The sequence below is a fragment of the Pseudorasbora parva genome, chromosome 24 (genome assembly GCF_024679245.1).
Source record: "Pseudorasbora parva isolate DD20220531a chromosome 24, ASM2467924v1, whole genome shotgun sequence".
Lineage (NCBI taxonomy): Eukaryota > Metazoa > Chordata > Actinopteri > Cypriniformes > Gobionidae > Pseudorasbora > Pseudorasbora parva.
The window spans coordinates 31,312,244-31,337,562 of NC_090195.1; the positions used below are offsets into that span (position 1 = coordinate 31,312,244).

The 25,319-nt window shown below is 38.3% G+C and overlaps 1 protein-coding gene across 4 annotated transcripts in view; it reads right to left on the minus strand.

Moving 5' to 3' along the window:
* Window positions 1-25,319, minus strand: part of ccny (cyclin Y) — an 80,548-nt gene that overhangs the window by 21,637 nt on the left and 33,592 nt on the right. The window contains exons 2-6 of one of the 4 annotated variants that reach the window (XM_067434543.1): window positions 7,054-7,128; window positions 6,599-6,619; window positions 2,271-2,305; window positions 1,892-1,915; window positions 1,467-1,570 (exon numbers count right to left, since the gene is read on the minus strand). In XM_067434543.1, the coding sequence (XP_067290644.1) occupies window positions 1,467-1,570; window positions 1,892-1,915; window positions 2,271-2,305; window positions 6,599-6,619; window positions 7,054-7,128 (259 nt within the window). The remainder of the gene's footprint in view (window positions 1-1,466; window positions 1,571-1,891; window positions 1,916-2,270; window positions 2,306-6,598; window positions 6,620-7,053; window positions 7,129-25,319) is intronic. The other 3 variants (XM_067434544.1, XM_067434545.1, XM_067434546.1) reach the window with 3 other exon arrangements.

Consider the following 25,319-nt stretch of genomic DNA (forward strand, 5'->3'; position numbering starts at 1 on the left):
CAATCCTCAAACAGAGATTCAAACGGTTTTGAATCAGCACATCGATTCCTGATTCGGATTGTGTGCCAAAATGCTGTAATCACGTGTCATGACATTGGTGATCTGAATCATGAATAAGTACGCTGATTCATAACCGTTTGAATCTTTATTTGAGGATTGAAAACAAATGCAGGAGAGAAGACAATGCTGACTAAAGTCATAGTTTTTGTTGTTTTGGGAACAAAATGTCGAAAATGTCACATATGGACTACTTTGATAATGTTTTTATTACCTTTCTGGTCCTTCTGGGTTTTCAATGGAGAGACAGAATCTCTCTAAATAAATATAATATCTATAATCACTAAATATAATATATCTTAAACTGTGTTCTGAAGATGAACTTCTTACGGGTGTGGAACGACATTAAGGTGAGGAAATAGACATACATTTTATTTTTGGGTGAACTAAGCTAAACCTGTTAAATCTATAAAGTGACATATTGAATGTGATCAGTAGAACTGACTGGCAAATGATAAGAAATCTAAAAGACGAGTCACTGTTTGAATCGTGAACTGAATCAGTCAGACAACTCACTTCCTCATTGAATCAGCTCAGATGCCGCACTCACTCATACCAATGGTTATTATTTCAAAAAAAAAAAAAAAAAAAAAAAAAAAAAAAACCTGTTGAGCCCAATTTCCAGTTTTTTTAATGAAAATAAAATTATCTTTCCACAACCTCAAAAGGAACTTTCAAACCATTTAATATTAAATTAATTTACTCATTTAGGCCCCATTTACAGCTGGAATTAACAGGTGTTGTAATCAATCCAATCAATCCAAGTGGACGACACTAAAAGCGTGTAATCGGGGTCTAAATGTTTTACCAATTTCGACCACTTCCAGAGGTAGTCAAAAACGCATTTGACCGGACTTCTTTAGCAGCGTAAACACTTATGTGGCGAATGTGTTCGAACAGCCACAAAAGACACCTACTCTCCTCCAACTGACCTAACACGTAAACATAACGAACGGCAAGCGCGCTTGGTTTGAAGACGAAAAACATACCAGGCAAGTACAATATTCTCTCACCATTCATGATTTCTTACACACACACACACACACACACTGCGTTTGGCGTGGTTTTGCGGCTGTCGGAGAAGAAACAAAAGCTACTGCGCTCCGTATGTTTCTCGTCATCTCCGGGCGCATTCATGTGTAAATTGAGTATGTTTATTATTTCATCCATTGCAATGAAAGATCTGAAAAAACCCATACATTTACATAGATCCTCCCCTTGAATAAATCAGGACAGAAGTGGTTGAAAGTGGACAAAAGAGACAGATTAAAACACCAGGTGTAAACTGGAACGTGTCTCCCTCATCTACTAGTGAGCCGATCAAACAAAACGCATCTTAATACCAGATGTAACCCGGCATGAGATATAGCAGTCATGCACAGCTCAATAACCGTTACGGATTGGAGTACCATTTGATGGTGTATTTGAGGTTGGGTTGGCTGACAGTGCTGTCATCCAGGAAGATCGTCGAACAGGAGCTGTACTTGCGTCTCATTGGACCGGACGGATGTTGCTGAAAGACAAGGACACACACAGCACAAACTAAATCATCAGTTATTCACAAACACACACATTTCAGCAAACAGGCTGCAAATTAGACCACCCCAAAGAAGCCATTATCATCTCATTTCTACCTGAGTGATTCTCACTTAATGTGCATTAGTGTGGGTAAGAATCCCAATCCAGCACAACACAAACACTGTAATGTATTACGCAACTTACTAGAAAATGTATAGCAAGATATCAAACTGATAATAATGCAAATAAATCATTACAATGTCAAAACACATACAATATCACAGAAAAATAAATAGAGACATGAGCAAATATTTACCTTTGACTCCGCAATGTGTGTTAACTTGCAAAGTAATAAAAGACATTAAAATAGGAACAAAGCATAAGCTATTCAGTGTAAATTTAGTATGAGGAGCACACGGTTATGAAACAGAGAAAATCAAGCCATGCATATGAAATCATTAATATAGAATTAACGTGTTGAACTGGAAAGAAATGCAGTTGCTGATGAAACACAAGCCGAGACACTCATGCAGTCTTGGTTTCTGCATGCTTATGCGGTGGTTGACTGCTGGATTAGATTAGTTCTGTGGGTGCTGTGACACTTAGGGAGATGTCTTCAGTGCAGATACGAGCATTATGAGAATCACACTACCAGAAGAAACATAACCACTGATGTCATCGCTGCTGCTACTTACATGGTTGACGTACAGACTTTTCCGTTTTTCCCGAACTGTAAAGAGAAACGCATAATTAGCAACACAAGCACAACAGTCAATTCAGTTAATTAGAGTAATACAAAAAGACAAGGGCCACAATTACAGTGATGTCGGTAACATCAAGAGGGAAGTATCAACAATCTGAGGTCTTGAAAGTGTTGGTTGGTATTTCATTACCAACAGTTCGGGGCAGAGAGATGTAAAAGAAAATGACGTGTTGTAATTAAACTTCCCTTTAAAAAAGCTGGTAAGCCTCATATAGATTTATTTTTGACCATCGGCATTACGTCGGGTCCACTTTTTTTCCAGAGAACGGCCAAATCGAGCCCTACGTATACTTCAGTTTTGACATGAATGCTTCATATGTGCATACAGCTGCAACCATGTGTGCAACACATGAATCTTGAGTCATAATAGTAGAATTTTCAAAGATACATATAAAAATATATTTTTTCAAGCAGCCATTAAGGGGCCAAGAACAAAGAAGGCACAACAAGCCAGTGAGCATCAGACCAACACCAACAATGAGCAAAGTGTATTAAGATGACTTTAGGCAAAATGGCTGAAAAATCTGAAATACTGGTAATATGATTTAATGCTTTATCACTTTTAACCAATAGGTGGCGCTGTGACCAAATTAATGTGGTGTGGTCAGTGTGAGATGACAATAACACATACACAATTTGGTGCCAATATGCTAACGCATTGCAGAGATACAGCCTCAGAGCCATTCTGGCATCTTGCCTCAACTTTGCTGCTATGGTATATGAAAATGGTTTTGTCTATCATCATGAAATACATACATTTTTTTCTGCATGGTCTAAAGATGATACAATTTAATTTTGGTGAAAATCGGACCAACAGTCTAGGAGGAGTTTTTAAAAAAAGTAGTTTTTTTAAAGAAAAATAAAAAAAATTGCGGACAGGAAGCTCATTCGAATGGCAAAATTGGTATCTATGTTCTCGGCATCTATTAATACCATATTCATATCCAGTTCATTACAATAGACAAATTTAATCTCAAGTTATTAGCATTTTTGAAAATGTCAATATATATAGGAGGATACACCTGCAGTACCCGTTTTGGCCACAATCTTAAATATACTTCCTTTAAAGGGTTAGTTCACCCAAAAATGAAACTGATGTCATTAATGACTCACCCTAATGTTGTTCCACACCCAACAACCTCAACCTCAACCAACCAACTGATTCACATCACATATGGACTACTTTGATGATGTATGGTGTGCATATGGTGTGGACTAAAATATAAAATATTTTAAACTGTGTCCCGATGATGAACGGAGGATTACGGGTGAGGAACGATATTAGGGTGAGTCATTAATGACATCCATTTCATTTTTGGGTGAACTAACCCTTTAAGCTTGAGTGATTTACATGTTAAGTCAATGCAGATGCAAATAGACATTCTGGGAACTGTGCAAGTTGATCGTTTCGATTGAGCGTTTGAAATCTAAACTTTGGCAGATATTCACACCGCATTAACCAACCAGGAGCTTGCTTTAGTAGTGTAAACAATGAGGACAAAATCATATGTGGATACCCGGAGCTGTACGCTACATCTTCCTACTTTATAGAAACAGGAATAAAAAGGGTCTTGCTTGGAAGAAAATGAAAGCAAGGAGGTCGGTCAATCTGGTAAATTGTAAAGAATAAAAGAATGGCAACGATTACAATAAGATGCCTACGCAGCTTCGGTGCTTGGTCCCTGATAAACAGTGTTTTTCAAGGTTTTTTAGGTAGATCCACCAGTAGTTATAAACACATTGGGTAGATTAGGTACAGAAATGGAATAAAGTTATCAAATGTAAAATAACTGCATAGTCTTCACAATAAATTAAATATAGATTAATTCTTATTAAAGTTACAAAACGTAGTCAGTCAAGAGAATTGAAGTGATCAGAAGTGATAAAAGCAAGTGATGAGCGAGATTGGTGTGAAAAATGGAAATGTTTGGTCCTAGCTCTGTCGGTTTCTTTTTCTAAATGGCGAATACAGACTACTGCCACCTGCTGGTATGGAAAGTTATTTGATCTCATGGAATACATGCTAGTTGGTCGTTGGCTGCAGTCTTCGCAGTGTGTTCAAGCTCAACATTTTGGCCCAGATGACTCCCTTTAAGATAACATGACATTGTTAAATCATTATGATTTCATACACTCCTGAACAAAATCTTAAGACCAGGGGATGCATTGCAAGTTTTACACATTTCGCACTTGTGGATCATAACCGGGTTGTAAGTGCTGCTTCAAAATGCCAAAAGAAGAAACAGGAGCAAGAGACAAAAAATAGAGAGTAGGCAATTTATTGAAAACTGCATTTAAACTGAAACAGGCCATTCATCAGCTGATCAAAAGTTTAAGACCATAGCCATAAAAAGGTCAAATGTGCACAAAAATATGGCTTTCATGTCATTGTTCTTCAAGCAGTCATACTGTCAAGATCTCCTGATGGCAAAGGCAAAAAGGCTTTCTCTCTTTGAACGTGGCAGGATTGTTGAGCTGCACAAGCCAGGCCTTTCGCAATGCGCCTTTGCTGCTGAGGTTGGACGCAGTAAGACAGTCATTTTACACATCTTAAAAAATCCTGAGAGTTACGGGACAAAAAAGTCAAGTGGTAGACCCAAAAAGATTTCACCTGCACTAAACCGCAGGCTCCGATGGGTTGTCCGTGAAGACACAGGTCGATCCTCAACCCAAATGAAGGCCCTTACAGATGCTGACTGCAGCCCAATAACCATAAGCCGTCATCTGCTAGAGAAGGGCTTCAAGAACAAAAAACGTCTTCAAAGGCCACCTCTCCTCCCACGACACAAACTTTGATCACAAACCTTTAGAATTTGCAAGGGAGCACCAAACATGGGACATTGAAAAGTGGAAGAAAGTTATATGCTCTGACGAGAAACTTTTTAACCTGGACGGTCCTGATGGCTTCCAACGTTACTGGCATGACAAGGAGATCCCATCTGAGATGTTTTCTACGCGGCACAGTGGAGGAGGCTCCATCATGATCTGGGGTGCTTTTTCCTTCAATGGGAAAATGGAGCTTCAGGTTGTGCAGGGGCGTCAAACGGCGACTGGCTATGTGGATCTGTTGCAGCGGGCATCCCTCTTGACCGAGGGCTCCCGTCTGTGCTGTAATGACTGGGTCTTTCAACAGGACAATGCACAAAGCCCGCCTGACAAAGGACTTCTTCCAGGAGAATAACGTTGCTCTTTTGGACCATTCTGCGTGTTCCCCTGATCTAAATCCCATTGAGAACATTTGGGGATGGATGGCAAGGGAAGTTTACAAAAATGGACGCCAGTTCCAGACCGTGGATGCCCTTCGTGAAGCCATCTTAACCACATGGAGCAACGTTACCACCGGCCTCCTGGAAACAGTCGCATCAAGCATGCCGAAACGAGTTTTTGAAGTGATCAACAAGAACGGTGGGGCTACTCACTACCGAGTCCTTTTTTGACACTTTTAGTACTGTTGTGCGTTTATTTTGGGCTATGGTCTTAAACTTTTGATCAGCTGATGAACGGCCTGCTTGAGTTTAAATGCAGTTTTCAATAAATTGCCTACTCTTTTTTGTCTCTTACTCCTGTTTCTTCTTTTGGCATTTTGAATCAGCACTTACAACCCGGTTATGATCCACAAGTGCGAAATGTGTAAAACTTGCAATGCATCCCCTGGTTTTAAGATTTTGTTCAGGAGTGTATTTAATGACCAATATTGTATCTGTGCATATTGTTTGTCTGGCAGGCGATAGGTTAAAAGCCTGACCCATGCATTTTTAGAGAGACTGCAATGAAGAGCCAGTTTTTGACGCAATGTGTGTGGTAATGAAGGACAGACTCGCTGACACCCTTCACACACACATATTAAAGCTACTGTACGACTAAAGACCTACAGATGACAGCACAGCATACACAAATCTACACAAACAGCTGCGCAGCCAGGCAAACGGGACAGATTTAACACTGTCAACATGCATAACCCCTAATGCCACTAAATGAATGCGTTCAAGATTAATGCTGTCAGAAATTACTGCTGTGATTTTTTTTTTATGACATTAATCGGCAAAAGCTGTTGCCCCATTAAGCAGATTCTATGAAGTTAGCTACTTTTTGGTGTAGCTAACTACAAAAGTTAGCTTCACTGCAGTTCAATTAAGTAAGGGTTAGCTTATTAAACAAAAAACAGCTTAAAGCATAAAATCAAACTACAGACATTATGAATCTGTAAAGCTTCAGCACAACACAGCAGCAGACTAACAAACACGCCGAGATCAGACGTACCTTTCTTGTTGGGTAAAAGAACTGAAAAACAAGAAGGTTTCTAAATTAAATCTGAGCATGGATAACAAGGCTGACATTACTCGTCCAAGACTTTACAGCTCATACGCCACTAATTGCGTTTTGTCACTGGAACCACGAGACACAAAACATCTCACTAACTATAAGAAACCAGGAGAGTATCAAAACTTTAGCCTGGGTACAAACATCGCCCACTGGGAAGAGCTGACAGTTAAAGCAGGGCTATCGTGTTAAATCAAACCATCATTGAAAGTTTTCTCTGAGGAGGGAATGTTTGGTCTGACTGAGTTAGGGCCATCTGCGCGCTTGCGTTGGATCAGACCGAAGCGATCCTGACTGTAGTTTGGTTTTTAATTAACGTTCCCTTCCAGCATCCAGTCTTAAGGGGAGCCTGTCCCACTCATAATGAGTCAGGAGATGTGGAGTCTCTCTCTCACCGTCTGTTTGAGACTTGCTGAGAAAGATGGTGCTGGCGCGCGGGTGGTCCGAAGGATTGTACTCCATGTTGAGCTCTGAGGAGAGAAACAGAGAAAGACCATTTGTTATTCAAGACTGAGGCTCGAGCTACTATTGGATTATTACTAGAATAAGCAAAATTGGGAAACATTAGTCAGGCGAACCACAGCATTTACTGAGCAGTTGTAGCATACACATAACCATATAATGAAATACTGAATGAGAACAGTGTCATTACACTATTATATGCATATTTATGTTTTTTTTTTTCAGTTTTCATTTTAATTCATGTTTTAGTTATTATGTGCTTTATTTGTGTTAATATTTATAGTAACCTGATTTACAGTGTCATTGTTACATACATGTAGTTACTATAGTAATAAAGAAATATGTAATTTAATGAACCTAATAAAAAAGTAATAAGGAAATATGTAATTTAATGCAACCAACCCTAAACCAAGAGTAAGTAAATGTAGTGTCGTAAAATAGAACTCATGCTATTATTACTCATAAAATATTACTCAGTACTTAAATGTATAAATAGTTTAACAAAGACACCAATATTTTTAATTCAATTTCTATGTTATTTTAGTACTCAACTTATTTTATTTCACTTTTAATTCAATGTCTTATATATCACAGCTTTTTATTATTATTATTATTAAGCAGGAATATTTTAAATAGTTCAGAATATAATACTAGTAATTCCACAAACTTTTTGTCTTCATGTAATGGCAATTGTACACATTATATACTATGTGTGTTGGCATAGCGGCTGATTAGCTTTTTTCTATTATTTTTATTTATTTTTTAATATCAGAACCCAACTATTTCAGAATATTTCATGTTTAACAAACAAGAATTTTTTTTTTTTCATGCATATTTCAAAACAATATCATGTTATACTTTGAGGAGTTTGGGGCATTGTATACTGTATAAATATGAATACGGTTACCACTCCACAACATTAAATACTATAATATTATATACTAATTACATTATATAATAAAAAATGATACAGCCACTGTACCATGGTACCACTTATTTGTAGGAAAAGGATACTGTGTTTGATGCATCTTGTGGTTCGTTTGTCAATCTTGAAATGGAAAGATGCACTGAATTGTGGGATACACTATCCTATGCTCAAGCTTGTAGACTGCATATTTTGGCAATTGTCATAGATCATTTCAATACTAAACAATAAATACAATAAAAAATGTCAATACTCTGCACAACATGCATACTGCAAAGATAGTAGCAATGTACAGTCATATGAATGTATTTACCCTGCTCTGCCACTATACTAACACTAGGGGGCAGGCCTATGATTATGGGAACCATGGATCAGTTGTGCACTATGAAGTTGATGGAGGGATACAATCCTTAAATCATTCTTAATTTTACAGTAACATATACTCCAATATACATACTATATATTTTTTTATTTTATTTATGTTTTAGATAAATGTTCCATCAATTCCAGTCATCACCAAGACACAGAAACTTTTTTATTATACCATGTATTTTAATTTTTTAGAATATTACCATAGATTCCTGCCCTGACCTTCAGACGGATGTGCACACACACAGACACACACACACGATGACATCAGAAGAAAGCGCGGTGGCACACCCGATAGAGAAACAAAGAAAACCAGAGTTCATAACCTCTAAAACCAAAAGAGCCGATACTAGAGACATCATCATCATCATCATCATCATCATCATCATCATCATCCTCATCATGTTACTGCAGCGTTTGCGTTACACACTGAGATTTGTGAAACTGAACAAAATCGTGACACTGAAATAACCCGTTTCACAGGCCGCTGTATTGTGTTGTAAGTCTTTTGAAGCAGTGTTTTTTATGCGGAAGAGACACTTGAATCTCAAATGAGCCTCGACCGTGAGACGCATGAAGCACTCGGAGGTGCAGAGCAAAGACTGATTAATAAAACATGGAGCTGTGTGGGAGAGAAAGGTGGATACGGATGAAAAAGAGGACAGAACATTACGAATGTGCTGCTGGTCTCAGAGAGGGTTATGGGTAGCTGGACACAAACACTGTAATATTAATGTTTTATTGAAAAATAAAAAAATGCACACTCATGCCAGAGCGTGTGGTAACAACATTTTTCAATGGAATTGAGTCATTTCCTCTTTTCCTGTGACCCACCCTCGGTATATTGTGAAGAGGGGCTGGAGCGTTCTGAGGGGGTCCCCATAACTTCCTCACAGGAAAGAGCTTCACGCACGCACACACACACGCGCGCACACACACACGCGCACACACACACACACACACACACACACACACACACACACACACACACACACACACACACACACACACACACACCCTGTGCAGAACATCGATCAGGCATGGTTTAGGGCCCTATCAAAAATCTGAATTCAGTTTGTCCACTGCAATTAATCGGTTTAAAATGTGGTATTTTACATTATGTGGTATTTTACATTCTATAAATGTTTACAGGGGTGCTTCCGTGGTGTTTTTCTAGGTTTGGTTGTGTTTATGGGGCGCAGTATAACATGTCTTAATACTTTTTTTTTTTTTTTCTATAATATGTTCTTATATTTGTCCTTTATTCCTCCACTGTCCTTTGAACGGCTTGTTTGCTTCCTGTTTCTATGAAGCCCATCCCTCTGAAAAACGCAATGGTCTTCGATTGGTTAGATGGCCAAATGTAGTTTCCTGTATTCTTATTGGCTGAAGTGCCAAGCACAGGTTGCCGGAAACACCACGCCCCTTCCCATTACGGGCAGAAGTCACATCTGCGGAGACTAGCGAGGGTTTACGATGTCACCAACCCGGGAAGAAGCTCGTTGTAGTCCAAACCGGCCACTTTTGTAGGCGATAAACTGCCGTAACTTTAAAAGACAATATCTCCGTTTGCATTGAACTTCAGCGCTGTAACTTTGCAAATACTGTTTATGCTCAAGCAGCGACATTACACACTGACTAAAGTTAAAAAAGTGAAATTGTATGGAACCACCCCTTTAAGCAAAGACATTGAGGAGATGAAGGATCTGAGCCAATTGCTCATAATTATTCTTAATCAATACTGTAAAATGTTTAATAATTAGGTCAATGAATGTTTCTGACCTGAATTACAGCTCTCTCTACCCCAGTTAACTGCACCAGCTGTGGCCTGTCTTGGGCTCGGCTCATTGGCCAGCGCAGGCTGGCATCATGCCCTGCAGTCTGCCTGGCATCAGTGCCCACAGCTGTCAACATTTCCCCTGTAGTGATGGACAAATGTGCATGTACACACTCGAGAAAAGCAAAGCCACATGAAGAGGACATCCCGGACTGTGCGTTTGACAGTTTTTTGACAAGTTCATTCCTTACATAGCCTGACGTAGTCATACACAATTCTAGTCAGAATATGAGTCTGATGCTCCATTGGGCTGTAATTATGGGGTGTGTTTCAACAGAACCAGGAAAGACCTCAATTGGATAGACCAACAACCAATCAGAGCAATAGAGCGACGCATAACGTTAGTTGTCAAATGCCAACAGAACTCAACTGCACTGTGTTGCCAAGTCTGCAGTTTTCCCGAGGGTTGTTTTCCATGTCTGCAGGTTGAAGTGAAGCAAACTCAATAGTTTGATATATAGACCCAGGAATGTGAATCTTAGCAGGCAACCATGTCAAAATAACACACGTTACCCCCAAACGCTATTTTTTGCCAAATAACCTTGCCTGAGAAGCTATTGTTTTGGGCTAGTAGTTGGCGGGTTTTGTTGTAAAAACTTGGCAACCCTGTCTGCACACGTGCTGGAATAAACGATCTTTGCCGGTGTTGTAGAAAAAAATAATTTAATAATACACACAGTACTTACCCAACATGATCATCATTTCTCAGAGAAATTGTGAAGGTGAATGCATATACGAACAAGCTCTCCGTTTAGGATTTGAACAAATATAATCCAAGCGCCTTTTATGACGTGGATGATTATGTTACTGTTTATCATCTGTCCATCATCGTCTAAAGCCTGCCCTGATGATCTCATTGGTACGAACATAGTCATAGTCATAGGCATATTCACTCCTCTATGGATCGAGTCCAGACCGAACTGCCCGAGCTCAAATGCTGTGGCCGGGGCTGAGTTCGGCTGGCATCCAGGCTATTCCTGACACCCAGATGGGTCGAAAGTCTGTTTTCTATAAATCCCTGGATGGGAGGAACTGGGGTTTCATGGATGATGTGAAGCTCAAAAGATGAGTAGTAGTTCCCTGAATTAATTCAGCACCGCTGCAGATCATGCAGAAGCCAAATCTGTTCATCTCAGTGAGCAATAGTGCTGCGGTGAGGAGGACTCCACCTGTTCATGCCCAACATCCACTTTCTTAAGCAGTGAAAAAAACTATTCACACACTGGTGATTTTGCCATGATTGAAATCTTTCCAAAATTGGTCTCAGCACATCCTGGCCAAAACACAAGCCTGAGACTCATTCACAGGAAGAACAATAACCATAAAGTTAAAAAGAGATGTAATAAGATGCAAATCCCTTTCAGGGCTATTTTCAGCTGATGCATGATAAAAACACTGACAGCCAAATGATTCCCACTTTAACCGGAATGCTGCAATAACGTGTATATGGGCCTTAAACGGATAGTTCACAAATTCAAATTAAAGGTTAAGTTCAGCCAAATATGAAAATGATGCATTAATGAGACATGATCATTTTTATAAACATTTATAAACTCACACATCAGTTACGGTAAACAGAAGCTCAAGCTTGCTGAGAACCAATTAGGGTTCATTCTCATGTAACGCATCACGTTTGAGCTCCTGCAAGAACCAATGAGGTTCATTCTCATGTATCGCATCACGTTTGAGCTTCTGCAAGAACCAATGAGGTTCATTCTCATGTATCGCATCACGCTTGAGCTTCTGCAAGAACCAATGAGGTTCATTCTCATGTATCGCATCATGTTTGAGCTTCTGCAAGAACCAATGAGGTTCATTCTCATGTAACGCATCTTGTTTGAGCTCCTGCAAGAACCAATGAGGTTCATTCTCATGTAACGCATCTTGTTTGAGCTCCTGCAAGAACCAATGAGGTTCATTCTCATGTAACGCATCACGTTTGAGCTTCAGCGAGCACCAATGAGGTTCATTCTCATGTAACGCATCACGTTTGAGCTTCAGCGAGCACCAATGAGATGTGTTCTGAAGATGAACAAAAGACTTACAGGCATGGAACGACATGAGTGACAAATGAAAAAAACTTTCATTTTTGGGTGAACTATCCCATTAAGGCTGGCAAGAACAGAGAGCATTGGTGAATCTGAGGCAGCTTCATTTCTCACATCCCGATATCAGGATGTACTCCTGGTGCTGCGCTGTGAAAGATATCCATGGAGATGTATGAATGACATGGAGTTAATCCAGATTTAGGTTGCAGTGCATTAAAACACATTGAAGCAAAGGATCAGCTCTACAAATCCCATCTGATCTGCACAAGTCGATTGACTGTCTTTTCTCTTGTTTGGGGAGAAAAAGAGGGGGCTCATTTTCATCATGAGGGACAGAATAATTCAAACTTCTTTTTCCAACTTTTTTTTGTGCAATTTTTTCTGGCTGTTAAAATCATGATTTATTTTGGTTCCATTTGCTGTTTAGTTCAAATATAGTTAACTTTATTTGTAAAACAAAACAAAATAAAACACATTTGGATCAGGTTTACTTTAATATGATTAAGATACTATATATATTTATACAACATTTATATATGTTTTTTTTTTTAATAGTACATTTGCATAACTTTTTTTATTATTATTTGGTTGTATATGGTTATACACACACACACGCACGCACGCACGCACGCACGCACGCACGCACGCACGCACGCACGCACGCACGCACGCACGCACGCACGCACTTTCACCCAAGGCACAATTTTAAAAAAATGAAGGGGTTAAGGCCTGGTTAAGTTAGTTAGTAGTGTGTTATGGGTGTGACATTTCCCAAACATGCTCAAAGCGGGTGACCAACCACACACTGATCCAGCCAACCAATCGGAGCACACTGGGCTTGTCAGAGACAGGAAATAAACAGAGCGTTACTGACAGACTTTGAAGAGAGGAGCTGCAATAATGTAAAATATGAGAAACAATGTGTTTCAAGTATGAAAATCCATTCTAGTAGACACAACTACAAAATCAAGACTTTGAAAAAGGGCACAATAGGTCCTTATTGAGAAGTAGAGGCAATTATTTGAACTCAACATTTGTCTAAATTCTGTATTGAGATAAATCAATTCATTTTCAGAAGGTAATATACAATTATAAAAGCATTTCAAATGAGGATATACTTCCACAATTAATACAACAAGAGGAAAATATAGTAATAAAAGATCAAGATGATGGGACAATAAATCCTCCTGTGTGTGTGTGTACAGCTGGTGTCAGAGGCGAGATTTTTCTGGCATCACGCCCACAGCACAAAAACACCATTAAAAAACCTACAGATATACACACAAAGCCCTCAGTGGCAAATGCTACAGGGAAGTCATAAACGATTTCAAACACTGACCCAGAGCCACATGACGAGACCAAAAAAGTTCATTTGTCACATGAGCACACGTCACAAGGACGTTTTGAAACATGTACTTCCTTTTTTTCATGAAGACATCTGTCATTGATGTCCTTCTCTTTCACTGCCTTTAATGGATTTAGAGGTTTGTTACGTTTACACACAGTTTTCAGTCAATAGTTACGTTTTCCACTCACAGTTATATACAAAAACTTGAATACTGCATAAAACATTTGTTAATTAAGCAAAAGTTTCCATCCTTTGTGTTGAAGAGAACAAAATCGGCACTTCCTGAAAAATGTGCGCAAAATATCTATAATAAAAATCGAAGTTGCTGCAACCGGAGAAGCCCCTGTGGCTCTTTTCTTCTTCCATCATAAATGACTTGCGTCTCAGAGCACGCAGACGGAACGCAGAGAACGCTGTCATGTTATGCATTCGGATGCATGGTGTTTCACAATCATATGACGTCTGGGATGAAATTTTGGTGACTAACTTTGGCTCAGGCATTTCAGAACGACCAAACCAACATTTGAGGTGCTGTGCGATGCCATTGGTTCTCTGGTCCAGTGATCCAATCACATCCACCACTGAGGCAAAGTCACGTTTCTTTGTTGCACATCGAGAGATTCGTTCAGTAAATGTGTTTCCATCGCACTGTATGCGCATGTCGGCTTATCAGAGAACTTTGTTTTTATCTGCCTCAAGTGAGGGGATAGAACTGATGTGCATCTTGGCGTTTCTAGCCAGAGTTTTTTATACAATATTGCTCTTAAAATAGGGGGACAGAAACAGCTATTGTGGCGGATGCTGTCAGTTACAACAGAAAAGCATTTCAACTTGTCTATGTGCTCGTAAAAACAAGCAAAAACTGTTTAAAGTGACACAAGATAAAGATCAAGCTCTGATCAAGATAAAAATTAAAAATAGTGTCGCTAATTATTTTTTTTAATGTACTTTTTTTTAGGTTTGTGATTAACATTTTTTACATAAATCCTGACATTAAAATTTGTACATTAAATTCCCCAAGTTATGTAGAATCAACCTAAAATAAGAGAAATTGAAATAGTTTAATGGCATCTATTAGTACTCTATTAAATTATTTTTCCTCCAGTATCTGAGTAAAATGTGTAATATAGACATTCACCAATAATTTGATGCAATTAACATATTTGAAAAGTATAATGTTTTATGTTTAGTAAGTTAAGTGTAAATTCAGACTCCACTCATTAGCTTATTTAAAATAAATAATAAGTCATTCCTTTTGTGTAAAGAAAAAAAAATGCAGTATCAATATTTTTTATGTAAGAATCTGTAGAATTAAAATTTATGTCAGCATCACATATCCACGAAGGTCAGAGCAGAACAACAGTGTTATTATTTAACATTAATAATATCATTATTAGTCTTTAAAGTCAAAATGAAGTCCTTAGCAATGCATTTTACTACTAATAATATTTTGATATATTTACGGTAGAAAATTTACTAAATATCCTAATAATTCTGGCATAATATAATGATTTTGATGTACTGTGATGTGCAATGTACTGTTGGCTATTGCCACAAATATACCTGTGTGACTTATGACTGGCTTTGTTGTCCAAGGTCTCATATTGTGCCTTTAACATACATTATTAATTCATATTTCTACCTTAAAACACAAAAATAAACTATTTTGATTTGTCTTTAAAATTGACAGAATTTTTTTTGAACTAGGAAACTCTTTGACGTCCTGCTAGCTGCACTTTAAAGTCTCCAGGGTGTGAGATTTCTGAGAAAACAGCATTTGAGCGCACATGCAGCATAATGGAGGTGTTCAGGCTTCAGTGAGCTCTGTGCTGATGCTGAGAGACTGAACACTGAACTCAATGAACCCACACAAGACACCAGCCTGCTATTCTCTCACTCACACTGGAGCATGCAAATCTGGACAATGCTCACTAATAGAGCTGTGCTAACCGGACTGATTCGATCTCAGCTGAACACACAGTTTAGTGGGATTGCCAAGACAATCGTCACTATTACACTGTAAAAAAACAACAACAACTAAATGTTCTATTGGAGCCATGGATTTTTTCTTTTTTCTTTACAGTGTAATATGCTAACCATTTGTGCCAATGTAAGCTAGCTACTATTATATGTATTAATATTTTGAACAATAGTTTTTATTTTCAGTTTTAATTTGAATTCAGTTTAAGTTGGTCATTTTCTTGCATACTTGTAAATTGTATTTTTATTTTATTTTGCTTTCATTTACATCTACTTACATTTTAGTTTTAGTAATTTTAGTGTAAGTCAACTTATTTCAGTTAATTAACAATGCTTCCTGTGAAATTGTTTGGTCATACTTTTTTTTTCTCAGCTTCATTTATTTTTATTTCACTTTATTCCAACTATTAAATACAATATGTTTAGTTTTAGTTCATAATTACAAACATTACCATTACACTGTTGTGCTACAGGCATGGATGATGCCTTAAATAATGAGCGATATTAAGAAGTGGCATGCTATAATTTTTCTAAGCCTTGCAATAATTTGCAACTGTTAAATAATTTGCAATTAGGTCATGTAGAATACTAGTGTTTAATAATAATGCATAAACAATACATTTTAAGTTTATTGCTAAATATGTATATCCATTCAAATATTAAAGTATTTGGAGTAGGGAAGGCGAAAACTAAACATTTTCTTGAGTTCAAAATATGTGCTGCGCTATTTGAAATAACAGCCGCGAACCGTGCCTGCAATTTCGCAACTCTGTTGCATCTCTCTATGATCACTCTGCCTCCTGCTCTCACACACACACTGTCCCGGTGCCGCCTACTCCCTTCCACTCACTCTAAAAAAAAATCCCCTACAGCGCGAAACACGAGTCCCGCAAACGCGCCGCCGAGGAGCTTGTTTGTAATCGGAGGACGAATGGCTCCTTAGTACAAACAGGCAAGTTATGAGAAATACAGTGTGAGAGATTTTTTCACTTCACACAAAAAGATTTTGGAATGAGATGGCTAACTGTAGCGTTTAGTCCACTGTCTATAATAGCCTAATTTAGAGATCACTTTTTGTTTTTTTTACCGACAACTTTGATCGGTTAAAGGGATAGTTGTCTTTGAAATTAAATTTTGATATGTTTTAGCTTACCTCATGGGCATCCGAGATGTAGGAGTGGAGTTTTGAGTCGAGGAGTCGAGCGGTTTGTGTGAGAAAACGAACAGTATTTATTTCGTTTTTACCACTACGTCCGACTGATCCGAGGGCGCGTGTGCGTGTTTCCTGTGGTGTACAAGAGGTAAAAACAATATAAATACTGTTCGATTTCTCACACAAACCGCTCGTTTCGTGTCTTAGGCCATCAGTGTGTACTTACGATGGGGGATTGTTTAATTTGGACTTCTCTGTGTATGCTCTTTGAGGTGGTGACCATAGACCTGCATTATGTGAGGCACAGACAAGAACGGTTTGACCTAAAATGATCAAAATTGAAACTACTGGGGAAACAAACACTCCTACATCTCAGATGCCCATGAGGTAAGCTAAAACATATCAAAATTTAATTTCAAAGTGAACTATCCCTTTAACGTTGATACGGTCAACCATCGGTCAAACGGTCATCGGTTCACATTCCTAATTTGGAGAGTGTAGGGAGACCAGCTTTATTATATTCCCGGTGTTTAATGGGAGTGGGCAGAGCTTAAGAGATCTTTTGGTTCATTTTCTTTGTTTCGACTCGACTCTCTGATTGTGGAATTTCCTGTATGCCATCATGAGTAATGCAGTTTTTCACCACATATTCAGCTGATAAACGATTTATTTTAATGAAATAATAATGCAGGCTGATGGCTTCAATAGAAGTAAACACTATCAATAAACCTAATACCTCACAATAAGACTGTCTTTAAAGCTTCATAAGTTTTATTTCACAATAGAGAAAATTAATTTTTTAATTATTTTTTTCTTCCGGAACCTGACAGCTGCACTCTACAGGCCCATCATACAACTGGGACAATAAAACAGTTTTTTTTTTTTTTTTTGCTAGTTTCAGCCAGCCTGCGTCACATTGTTTAAATAGCAAATCCACTCACGCCCATTTGTTCACCCTGCTGGTATGAAAACCAAGTGTGTTCAGCCGCGTTGTTGGCTATTTTGAGGAACTGAAAACGACTGCGCCATTGACCAACCACAGTATTTATTAATTTTTTAAAAGGGCATGTTAGTAATATGTGCCTATAGGCAGGTGCACAATGCATGTACACTCTGTTTATTACACACACAGGGACACGCAGGAGCACAAAAACATGCCAAATATAAAAAATAAAAGGATTCCTCTCTGGAGAGGCGTTCCGTCTTTCCGCTCGCAAATTCCACCATGTTAATAGTGAATCCTCCACACTGTAAATGCCACTGGCTTTTAAAGGGAATGGGAGATGAGACTCAATTGCATGTTACGCCCAAAACACACCTATTACTCATTAAAAGAATAGCTAAAACCCTTTTGGACCATGTGCCTGACCATTTTTCCATCGTTAAAATAAGGCACTACAACTTGAAAAATGTATTTAATTTTCGAAAAACTAAAATTGCTTCCCAGCCTCTGAAACGACATGGGCAGATAATGAAACTAAATGATGTGCCTGAAATGCAGCACAGACAACATGAAGCCCATCATAACATCAACAAACTGATGAATCATCACATTTCAAGGTGAAGTGTGTATTTCTACACCACCAGAGGCACAGAATGAAAAATGCAATCTGTTTATTTGAATGGCCTGATTGAGCTTTCCTGTCTGCCCAAGCAATGGAATTGGGAATGATTGAAACTTCTTGAAAAGTTTTCCAACTAATAAGTTGATTTACATTTTTTTTTTAGATTTATATTAAACATTAACGGCTGAAATGGTCACACACAAACACACAGGGTGGTCACTCAGCACAACGGAGCAACAACATCCTCAGATGGCAGGAAGTGACATAAGTGACTGCTGTTTCCCCACTGTAACCCTGCCCTGAAACTTCACTCTGCACAAACAGTCTGCAAGGACCGCAAATGGCGATAAATCAAATATGAAAACAAATATGTTAGATTGTGTCTGCATCTTCAATCAACCCTTGTGATGGACTGCATTTATATAGCGCTTTTAACAGACCCTATGGCCATCCAAAGCGCTTTACATTTTTTTGCCTCACATTCACCCATTCAAAGAGACAGTCGGGTGGTGACGGTATTTCTGTTTGAGTCATTATCTGGTGCAAATGAGCCATCTGCGGCCTGCCACATGCCCCCATCACACTTCCTGTGAGCCCAATTCCTGTCAGGAGACGACATCATATCCTCTCTTTGGACATAATGTTTCAATGGTCACTGGAAGCTGTTGTTGTGTAAACAATGGTGGTTCGAGAAAAAAAAAAAAAAAAACCTTGGCTCAATTGTGTGCACACTTGATTATTTGGGAACTCTTAAATTGAAAGAAGGCAGTTCAAAAAACAATCAAGCAGATGGCAATGAAAGAGGGATTTAATAGACAGATAATCATTCAAAAGTTATTTCATCCCAAAAAGATGTCATTATTATTTTTTACCTTTATGCTTTTTTAAACTGAATGACAGTCTTTGTTCTCTGTAACACAAAAGGAGAAGTTTTGTAGAATGTCCAAGCTGCTGTTATCCATACAACAAAAATGACAGTCACCATGAAAAAAACAGCCCACAAGACATCGCAACAAAGATCCATTGTCTATTGTCAATAGTGTAGCGATGTATGATGCACAGCTCAAACAGAAGTTACTTAAAACACAGTTTTCTGTTGGCCAACGTGGACAATTTGCATGACCAATCTGAACCAGCTGTGAAATCTGTGCGGGAAAACGTTCACCCTCACATGAAATTCTCATTCACAAGGATTCCTACTGAAATGACTGAATTTAGCCTGTGGAAATTTGCAGAACATATGCGCTATTCTGTAATGATGCGGTACATTTGTTTAAAGGGGTACTTCAGCGCTGGGAAGATGAATCTGTATTTAAACTGGGTCATCAATGTAGTAGAAATGTGAAATTATTTTCGAATTTGGTGTCTTCTAGACTGAGAAAAGACAGAAAATGTATTTTTGTCCCATGGGGATGAAAGACTACAATTCCCAGAATGCTTCGCTGCCCTGTGCCATTCCCAACGCCACCAACTTGATTACAGTGACTGAGTTAGAGAAGACACTACAATTAAAATCTGAACGTGTCTGTTCAATATAATGAGTGAGTCACCGCGCGAGTTTCACAGCACTGAGCAGTAACTGCAGGAGTCAGATAAATGAGCTGAATGAGCTCTCGTGATGAGAGCTGAGGTAATCGCGACTACACTCACGGGCGCGGCATACATTCACAAAGCGAAGTTCAGTCTGGCGCATTTCAGTTCATGCCTTTAGAAGCTTAACTTTCATAGAAATTAATTTGAGAAGTTAAAAGACTTACATTGCTCACCATAGCTCCGTTTAAATGAATGCCTGTAGCTGCCTGCTGAGCTCTCTCTGCCAGCTGAGTGTAATCTCCCATCCCCCATGCGCGGATTCAAAACATGCGGAAATGGCTCCCTCTGCTGGCTGTAGTCTTTAGCCTTTGGGCAAACATTCCTCCTATGATGCAAAAATCGTCAATTTGCATCATAGGAGGAATTTTTCCAGAAATAAAATGCATAAATCTCTTGTCTCATGGGAGATATGAGGGGGGAAAGCACAATCATTTGAATATACTCCAGGGTTTCTACTGATACAAAGCCATATGCTAATCGCTGAAGTAACCCTTTAAGGAACCCAACACAACCCAATTTAAGTCATATTAACTCCTTCTTCACCATTGGATGACATTTTTATCATTTATGAGACAACACTTCCCCGTTTTTCTGTCTTTTTTGTGTTTTCACTGTTATATGGTAGGTGGCGCTATGACACTGAAAGAGGACAATCACCTGATAAAAACAACAGGCGCAGACGACTCAGAAATCTCATATGTAAGCAGATGAATAAAATAGAAAACAATTAAATAAATCAAATAAACGGAGCCTTGATGAGCATAAGAACGACTTCCAAACTTTTGACCGGTACTGTACTAATAAAAGTGACAAAAGCCCATTACAAATTTACAAAAAAATATACAAATATTTTAATGAAAAAAATAAATATTTTTTTTTAGTTCAAATGCTATATAACACTTATATAATATATAAATAATTCTAAAATTTACTGTATGTTTTCATATGGAAAAGAGCAGCTTGAACCTTCTGCCGAACATCTCCGTTTGTGTTACACAGAATAAAGAAATGAAAAATCAGAGTTTTGGAAACTGAGGGCGAGTAAATGATGACAGAATGGTCAACTACTCCTTCAACGAAAATAAAGAAGCGAGCAGGGGAGCATGTGGTTGCGTTGGGATACGAACCCCACGCACATTCCTCCCTGCGGAATGGCCAACACCCTCTTCATCTCCTGTGGTGCTTTTCAAAAAGGGTTAAATAAATCAAAGGCTCGTACTGTGAACGCACTGACGCACCGCAGCCATTAGCGATGAAGGAAAGTCAATTGTGTTTCCAACACCAGACTGAGAGATTCTGTTTCGTTCAGACTGCTCTTCTACATAAACGTTAGAGTCTAACATTCACAAGATTCTCTTTCCAATGAAACGCTTACTGGAAATCCAAAGTTATCATCATTATGTTGAAATAGAGATATAATGTGGATAACAACCTCATCAAGTAAATATATGGTGCATCCTGACAGTAAGCACATGGATGATGAACCAGCAGAGAGTGAGTGTGTGTGTGTGTGTGTGTGTGTGTGTGTGTGTGTGTTCAACAGGGTGAAGAGCAGTAATTAGCCCGTGTTAATACTTTGTTCTGTCTTGTCATTGCGTCCTCGCCTGTCGCCTGGGCAGCAGCGCCATGGAAACGGCAGATAAAGGGCATCGGACTCTTTCTCTGTGGATCAGCAGCAGTACAGACTCTGCACATCTCTTTGAGAACACATTTACTGTACTTGGTCACTGATTGATTGGATGATTTCTGATTGAGTATGAACATCCCATTTATGCTTGGCCATAAATGTGTGGAATATTCAAGATTGTGCACTATTTCTAGATCATTATCACAAGTAAGCAAATCAGGTCTTTGAATAAAACTTCAGTCCAATCATTACTCGTAGTGTGTGTGAACATGTCTCTCGTGAATTTAGGGCTGTTAACCAACGCATTAGCTGTTAAAGCAGAGACATTAAACCAGGCTCTACGAATCACGCGTAGTTCAAGCCAGGGTTGCCAGGTTCTCGTTTTTCCCTACACCACCAAAAATTATTAGTAGCACGCCTTCCATCTAATGATTGGATAGAGCTTTGTTACTTCTGATAAAATATAAAGTCTCATTTTACTACAAAATTAAAACTAAAAATGGTGTTTTTAAAGCTATTAAATGTGACGTGTCAGATTGCTTTAGCGCCTCACCTCAATAAAGAATCTTGTGAACAATATGTCATTTAACATTGCATTTACCTCAGGAAAGTTATCAAATGTTCAGAGTATGTTAGTTTGCTATGTCAAACCAAACGTATTCAGACACCTTCAACATTTTCTCAAATTATCACGGTTTATTGGCTATAGTTTAGAAAAAGGTAAAATAGGACAAGAGCTCAGATTTAAACTGAACAAATGTATCTCGATAATTTCAGATAACTTTGATAGAAAGGTTGTAATGAATTACAATCAACCAATCAGCTGTTTAAATTTAAGCAAACAATTAGATAATACCAATTTAGGTCAACCAATGACCAAGCAATGCTTCATTTTGTTCAGTCTGGGGTGTCAAAGGTCACATTAGCAATTAAAGAAAAACACGCAAAACATGGGCAGGTCAAAGTGTCTGAATAATTTTGGTCCCAAATTTTTATAAATTTTAGTGGTAGTCACTGTATGAAAAATTGTTGGGTATAAAAAGAAAGTTTACTTTATTTGGCTATTCTCACTTGCATAAATGAACTACAGTGTCCTGCACCCACTAGTAAAAAAAAAAAAAAAAAAAAAAAAAAAAAAAAAAAAACAACAGTTATTTTATTTATATATATATATATATATATATATATATATATATATATATATATATATATATATATGGTATCTGATTCGTCTTTGGTTTGAATGGATCTGATCTATTTTTAGCAGCATTCAGTATTGGATTTAAACGTTTATTAAATTAGTCATTTCACACATCCCTAATTAGAGACAGGTAAATAGAACGACCTGTCAAACTCACTGCGGCAAAACAGAGTATTATAAAAGAATATCAAGGCCCTATTTGGCAGTTTCCCCCCTTGGTATCGATATCAAAATTGTGGCCGGTGAAAATGGAAAACCACTAATCATAGTGGAGAGCAAAACAAAGTTAATGTCAAGCCCTATAAGCATAAAAGTCACGTCAGATGCTGAGAAAGAAGTTACATTTTGATGTAAAACTACTGCACCAAAGTGTATGTGAGGAAACTGAGAACCAGGAGGATGGATGGATGGATGGATGGATGGATGCTAAAAGATAGGACAGCAATGCTTTTAAACCAACTGCAACTAAACAAAGAGATTAATAAAATTATTTGAAATGGACCCCTAAACATGACAACAGGCCATCAGTTATTCAACCAACCCATCAATTAATCAACCAAATTAAAAAAGCAACCTATCCATCCATCCATCCATCCGACTAAATCTAATCAGTTAAAAATCATAATTTCCTTCTCCAAAATATCAATATGCACTTGAAATGTAAGGGAAAAAACAGGTTTTTGAAAATCTATAATAGCTGCTCTACAAGCTCAACATTCTTAGCTAAAATTAGCTGAAGATCAAGGTAACTTAGCAGTCAAAGAACAGAAATCAGCACTCTGTCCTAGACTTCCAAGTAAGCGCTATGAAAAAGGCACTCATAAATCTGCACAGCTCATATCAGCGCTCTCTGTGCGTGATGCAAGCGAGCTGTCCAAACACTGTCCGCCGCGTGTGCCAGTGCAGCGAGGCAGCTGTGAGTCGTGTTAATGTGTGGGCAGAAAACAGGCCAGCGGCACCTGCTGAGGGCATTACAGCCCAGATCAGAATCTGTGCAGCGCTCAAGTGTTAACAGGTGCCTGATCACAACACAAGCTCAATCAAGCCTCACACATATGCTTAGTGTGTGTGTGTGTGTGTGTGTCAAGAAAAAAGTGTGATTAAGACATTTCATAACTGTAAGATATGATATATATATATATATATATATATATATATATATATATATATATATATATATATATATATAAGAGACCATGTTATGGATTTCTCCATGTTAAGTGGTCTCATTTTATTATATTTTTTAAACTATATTACATTACCTAAATAAATTTAAATATTAATAATAAAGAAATAAAATAAGAATGTGCGTGTGCGCCAAGAAAAAAATATAATAAGACATTTCATAACTGTAATAAGATCATTTTGTAATATGAAATGAGCAGTAGAGCTCAGCATAATATAATTAATATGAATGTATGTATTAACTAATGAACAAATTTTAAGCAATTAACATTTGTGATACGACTGAATATTAGATAACGGGAATATAGCACATTTCCTAATTACTAGACAGTAAAAATGCATCTTATTATGCAATCAGGTGTTAAGCAACTTGCAAATATTATACTGATTAGGTTACTATGTTCTTTAGTGAAGTATCAGCTGATGGTAGCTATGTCCCATCCTTCTAAAAAAATTAGCATTTTGTGTTCATAAGTTCATTATTTTCCATAATGTAATGATAAAAATTAAACTTTCATACATTTTAGATTCATTGCACACCAACTGAAATATTCCAGGTCTTTTATTGTTTTAATACTGATGATTTTTGCATACAGCTCATGAAAACCCAAAATTCCTATCTCAAAAAATTAGCATAAATCCTTTTGCAAAAATGACTGCTTCAGTGTGGCGTGGCATGGAGGCGATCAGCCTGTGGCACTGCTGAGGTGTTATGGAGGCCCAGGATGCTTCGATAGCGGCCTTAAGCTCATCCAGAGTGTTGGGTCTTGTGTCTCTCAACTTTCTCTTCACAATATCCCACAGATTCTCTACAGGGTTCAGGTCAGGAGAGTTGGCAGGCCAATTGAGCACAGTAATACCATGCTCAGTAAACCATTTACCTGTGGTTTTGGCACTGTGAGCAGGTGCCAGGTCGTGCTGGAAAACGAAATCTTTATCTCCATAAAGCTTTTCAGCAGATGGAAGCATGAAGTGCTCCAAAATCTCCTGATAGCTAGCTGCATTGACCCAGCCCTTGATAAAACACAGTGGACCAACACCAGCTGACATGGCACCCCAGACCATCACTGACTGTGGGTACCTGACACTGGACTTCAGGCATTTTGGCATTTCCTTCTCCCCAGTCTTCCTCCAGACTCTGGCACCTTGATTTCCGAATGAAAGGCAAAATTTGCTTTCATCCGAATAAAGTACTTTGGACCACTGAGCAACAATCCAGTGCTGCTTCTCTGTAGCCCAAAGTGGCTTGACCTGGGGAATGCGGCACCTGTAGCCCATTTCCTGCACACGCCTGTGCACGGTGGCTTTGGATTTTTCTACTCCAGACTCAGTCCACTGCTTCCGCAGGTCCCCCAAGGTCTGGAATCG